Source organism: Antedon mediterranea, chromosome 4 (genome assembly GCF_964355755.1).
Source record: "Antedon mediterranea chromosome 4, ecAntMedi1.1, whole genome shotgun sequence".
Lineage (NCBI taxonomy): Eukaryota > Metazoa > Echinodermata > Crinoidea > Comatulida > Antedonidae > Antedon > Antedon mediterranea.
In genome coordinates, this window is record NC_092673.1 from 4,650,450 (window position 1) to 4,656,553 (window position 6,104).

The window sequence follows — 6,104 nt, forward strand, 5'->3', positions numbered from 1 at the left end:
AAAGTAAAGTAAAATAACAAAAAATCCACCAAACACAAGAATTAAAAAGTATTTGTATGTAGATATGATTATTAATGTTGTCATGTATTTGTTTTTAAGCCTCAGGCAGCACCTATGAGTAGAAACTACCCTGAAATGAGAGAACGTTTGAGGCTTCGATTAAAGGAGAGAAAGGTATGTTAAGTTAGACTGTGAATGTCTTTTAGTTCATTTGTAAATCTGTGAGGCAAATTAATTATGTATGCATGAAAAGAAATACGTATTTAGATTATTATTGTTATTATATGGTGAAAGAGCTTTTGCTGTGGAATTCCCTACCAATTTCAATCGAACAGTTTACTACTCTTTCAAGACCTGGTTGAAGTCTTTCCTTTTGAAACAAGTTTTTCATTCATTTAAATTATTGGCATGTTTCGTCTGTTTTAATCTATGTACAGCATATTAAGGGTTTGCTTATTTACACTGAACTATTATTATTTACATACTTTCTCCCAGCCCAAAGAGAACATGAAATCGTATGATGAATCAGGAGAAAAGCACAGTGGAGAGAAGTTTTCAAACATATATGATGTTGATGAGCTTGTGAAGTTTATCAAAGGAGACAAGGGCAACAAGGAGAATCAAAAACAGAAAGAAAAACAAAGTAGCAAGGCTGCAAAACGACAGCGCCAGAAACAACGCAAGGTAAGATAACTTATCTGCTTTATCATGCCAGAGTTTGTACCGATGTAATATTATGAAGTACTTCAGGTTTACAACCGTTGTCTATTCAATGTATTCATCTGTCTGGTGCTTTGAACTAAATGTCACATACAATAACTTTTATCTCCTCTAACTTTTATCTCCTCTTCATGTTGTACAAAAGTGGTACTGTACTCACAAAGATGTACAGTGCCTAGTTTAAGATTTACTGGTGTGTTGATTTGATTAGAGAGATATGTTAATTAATACTCTGAGTGGAATGAATTACATTTTTTTAGTGGGGTAGATAAACTCCTTTTCCTTTCACATATTAAGAATTTTTAAACATCATTAAAAAATGCAATCTTTGTTTTTTGTATATCATTTGATTTTTTTAAATGTTATACAGGCGGAAGAAAAAGCAAAAATTGAAGAGGAAGAACGGATAAGACATCAGCATGAGGTGATGGAGAAACTTAGACAAGAGCAGGAGAAAAAAGCTCAACTAGAAAGAGCTGAAAAAGAGCGGCTTAGAAAGGAAGAACAACAAAGTAAAAAGAGAAGTCGGAAACAGTTAGAGCAACAGCAGCAGCAGGAGTCATACGCAAAGACACAGAGGGCTCATTCTGAGTTATCAAATCTGCACAAAAAAGATGAAGTATCATTAGTGAAACACCAGAAGAAGGACAAAGTACATGCAGTAGGCTACGAATCACCATCTCGGTCAAACCACGACAAAAATGGTATGACATCTACTAGAAAATCACAAGCAAGGGAATCTGAAATCTCGCAGCCTGTAAACAACAGTAAGACCAAAGTTAAGAAGGCAGAGATGGATTTCACCAAACTTAATGGAGTAACGCAGCATCGACAGGTCCTGGAAAAGAATGGAGTGAAGAAAACTGTATCACCATCACAGAATGGTGAGCTTCTGAATGGTGAGAGGAACAAGAAGAATAGGGAGGTGCTTAAAGAATCTGATCAAGTACCAACACCAACCAAAGATAAGAAGAAGAAAAAGAAGAGGCAAGACCCAAATACATCTATTGGTAAGGAAAGGGACATGACCTTCATTAAAAGAAAACTATTCCATACTTGAAGAATTACCATATATCCCCGGGTATAGTCTCAGTATTGACTGTAGGTCTCTCTCTAGCCATTCAGATGGGTTTTTACTGATGCTTACCAATAATTTTTGTCATGCACCAGGCTTTCCCCAATTACAGTCCCACCCACCAAAGTCGGCCTAATTTCATATTCTAGGCGGGGGGGGGGGGGGGGGTGGGATTATACCAGAGGATATATGGTATATGATTTTTCATTAATATTTAGCTAACATTTTGTTTGTAATATATATTATTTAATTTCTTATTTTTCTTATACTTTAAGATGAAATCTTCATGCCAAAGGAAGATATTGAAATTGCTGAAATGGATGAATCTGAGAGAGAAATAGAAGCCTTTAAAAGGTTAGAACAATTTGATGAAAACGTTTACTTTTCTGAGTACAACTTTCATCCCATACCTTACCATTTACCTTATTTACCTTATTACATTCTATTCAACATAAAAGTTCTACTAAATGGTAAAAGTGGTATTTATCTGATAATACTTAACTGATAAAATGTTATGGTAAATGCCATGATATAGTATTTAGTAAACTTGTCTGTTTGCTTGCAACTCTGGCACAGTACCATGAATTTCTCATGAGCTAAACCCGTGCTACTACCAAGATTTTGTTTACACACTCTGAGCTAGCTTTCGGCTATTTTGAGAAATTTGTGATTCCTATCTAGACTCGTTACTGGAGGATCAGAATCACTCAAAGACTGTTATTACAAACCTCAGCAAGTTAGTTTGTTGAGATGATGCACAGAAGGCTAGTTTTCTGCCGTTTGTTGGTTTACACTAAGAGACTAGTTGCTCGTGATTTCAAAAGATTTGTGTAGGCTAGTGTAAATTAAATTTATATATTAAATTAACCAGATTTGAAATATATTTTCTGTTACAGATTCTGCATGGCTTCAACACCTGTACAGCACAAAGAGAAAGTTTCCTTCAACGTTAAAGACTTAAACATCAAGAAGGGCACTGTGCAGGCCCACTAACCTCTAAACCTTGACCTTTAAACTCATGTCACCAAACCTTTCTGGCTATCTCCAATTATTAGGATCTTAGAACAATGTCTTCAAACCTTAAAGCAGTTTGAATTGCTTGATGCATGTTTTAAGTTTTTGTGTTGTCCAATTGTCATCTTATACTTATTAAAGGAACATGCATATGCATACAATGTCAGCATAGATTTTTTTTATGTTTGAGGAGTAGATTATTATGTAGTAAATATTATGGATGAAAAAATGTATGGAAAAATAAGACGAGATAAATGAATGTTGGTCTCTAATCTCTTTAAATCAAATGTAATTTATGCATTATGCACTTTAGGCTACTTTTAAAGTTATTAAAATGCATACACCCTGGTTGAGGTGTAAATACCTGCTAGGTAAAGATTTATTTCAAATGTAAAAGGCATCCCAAAGTTGCAGAAATGTGTAATTTTATATCAATACATCTATGAGTATAAAATACTATCTAATTGCAGAATTCTGAATGTGTTTCATTGTACACTACTTTTGTGGTAACATTAAGTACGATTTATTTAAAAGAAAAACATTAAATGTTTAATAAATTAAAGAGATCTTGTAAAGAGACCAATTTAACTTTGATTGTTAATACATTATTTTAAAATTGTTGAGGATGGTACTGCATTCTCTTCTGTATCAATGAGAGAGAGAGTGAGAGTTTTTTAATGATAGGAATTAGCTTAGAAATATTGGTAGGAACTTGCTACCTTTTGAAGGTTGGTGATACATTTTAGTGGTTGGTGGAAAAAGTTTTTGTTTTACTTATAATTATTCCATGTAATGTATTGTAAGTTATAGTACTTTTGAATTAGTACCAGGTGGAGATAGTCAAGAAAAACATGTTTAGGTTTCCCTCTATAGCCAACTCTGTGCCATAAAAGAAAGGAAAGAAAACAAATATATTTCATTTCTTGTGGTCAAACATGAGTATTATGTCATGGTTCAGAGGTTAATCTTGTTGAAAATAAGGAGTTTGGACTGTGTTGCTACAAGTTCAAATAAGGTCAAACAACATGGGCATTATATCATGGTTCAGAGGTTAATCTTGTTGAATATAAGAGTTTAAATGATGTTACTACAAGTTTGAATAAGGTCAATCATGAGTATTATGTCATGGTTCAGAGGTTAATCTTGTTGAAAATAAGAGTTTAAATGATGTTACTACAAGTTTGAATAAGGTCAATCATGAGTATTATGTCATGGTTCAGAGGTTAATCTTGTTGAAAATAAGGAATTTGAACTGTGCTGCTAAAAGTTTGAATAAGGTCAAACAACATGGGTATTATTGGTTCAGAGGTTAATCATAATGAAAAAAGTTTGAATAAGAGTATTATGTTGTGGTTCAGAGGTGAAATAAGGTTTACATTTTGAATGGCTCTTTTTAAATGTTTGTTGAACAACTGCTAATAATTGTAATGTGTTGGAATAATCAAAATACAAATGAATTAGTGAAAAAGTTTGGTATTCTCTGCAAGATAAAGCAATTAATAACTATAACGATTGTACCCTTAGCTGAAAATGTGGAATTTGCTAGGGGAAAAGTGTTAAGATATGAGCATGAATGTCGCATTGATGTCGGCATTCTATTTGATATCCGTATTCTGGTATATCGGCATCCGTTTTACTTATCGGACTCAATGTCGTGTTAAATAAATACACTTCTCTGCTTAAATACAAATTAATTGTTGCTTATTATGTTTTGTCATATGCATGCATGTGTATAACCACATAATGTCGTAACATTATTAATCTAATCTAATAATTTCAAAATGTCGATATTTTGGTCATTTTTAACATTTAACTGGACATTCCAATGGTTACTTAATCATGTGACATGAATCACATAACATGTTCTGCGCATGTTAACAAAATATTTTGGCCTTTTTTCGAAAAATCTTTGTTACCTTCACAGAATCACATATTGTGTTCTTTCCTAAATGCATAATGTGACATGCGCAAGAATGTTACCTTAACATATTTTTGGAAAATTTTCCCGAAAAATGACCAAATTTCGACTTTTTTATTTTTCAACATAAAGTGGTCCCATGACAATATAAGATGATGATATGGTACTGTACATGCACATATAGCAATGTGCATATTGGATTTCAAAAAGGTCGAAATTTGGTACAGGGATTTTCCTGAAAAATGACCAAATTTTGGCCTTTTTATTTTTTGACATAAAGTGGTCCCATGATACTTAAGATGATGATAGGATACTACACGTGCACATTTAGCAATATTAGTGCAAATAAATTGGATTTTAAAAAGGTCGAAATTTTGGTGATTTTGCAAGAAATCCCTGTAGGCCTACTATAGTACAAGAATTTTCTAAAAAAATTACCATATTTTGACCTTTTTATTTTTCGACATAAAGTGGTCCCATAATACTATAAGATGCACATATTATAGCAATTAGTGCATATTAATTGGATTTCAAAAAAGGTCAAAATTTGGGTGATTTTGAAAAAAATCACTGTACTATATAGTACAGGAATTTTCCCGAAAAAATGATCAAATTCCGACCTTTTTATTTTTCAGCATAAAGTGGTTCCATAATACTATAAGATGATGATAGGGTACTGTACGTGCACATATAGCAATTAGTGCATAGTAATTGGATTTCAAAAAGGTCGAAATTTTGGTGATTTTGCAAAAAATCCCTGTATATAGTACAGGAATTTTCGAGAAAAATGACCAAACTTCAACCTTTTTATTTTTCAGCATAAAGTGGTCCCATAATACTTTAAGATGATGATAGGGTACTATACGTGCGCATATAGCAATATTAGTGCATATTAATTGGATTTTAAAAAGGTTGAAATTTGGGTGATTATGCAAAAAATCCCTGTACTATTTCCAAGTAGTTCCGAGTAGTGACGAGTTCCGAGTATTGCCGAGTAGTTCCAAGAAGTTGCGAAAAGTTCCGAGTATTTCCAAGTATTTCCGAGTAGTTCCGATTAGTTCCGATTAGCTCCGATTAGTTGCGAGTAGTTCTGAGAAATTAAGAGTAGTGACGAGTAATTCCGAAAAGTTCCGATTAGTTCCGAATAATTCCGAATAATTCCGAGTAGTGACGAGAAGTTCCGAGTACCGTAATTCCGAGTAGTTCCGAGCAGTTTTGAGTAGTTCCGAGAAGTTCCGAGAAGTCCCAAATAATCCTGAGTTGTCCCGAGTAGTCCCGAGTAGTTCCGAGTAGTTCCGAGTAGTTCTGAGTAGTTCCGAGAAGTTCCGAGTAATTCCGAGTAGTTCCGAGTTGTCCTGTGTAGTTCCGAGTAGTTCC

General features: G+C 33.6%; 1 protein-coding gene across 3 annotated transcripts in view; it reads left to right on the forward strand.

Moving 5' to 3' along the window:
- LOC140046398 (protein FAM193A-like) overlaps positions 1-4,490 on the forward strand; it is a 28,900-nt gene extending 24,410 nt beyond the window's left edge. For 2 of the 3 annotated variants that reach the window (XM_072091040.1, XM_072091042.1), the window contains 5 exons: positions 100-174; positions 496-684; positions 1,091-1,730; positions 2,071-2,149; positions 2,692-4,490. In XM_072091040.1, coding sequence (XP_071947141.1) covers positions 100-174; positions 496-684; positions 1,091-1,730; positions 2,071-2,149; positions 2,692-2,788 — 1,080 coding nt within the window. In that variant the 3' untranslated portion in view covers positions 2,789-4,490. The remainder of the gene's footprint in view (positions 1-99; positions 175-495; positions 685-1,090; positions 1,731-2,070; positions 2,150-2,691) is intronic. The other variant, XM_072091041.1, reaches the window with a different exon arrangement.
- Positions 4,491-6,104: the final 1,614 nt, after the last annotated feature.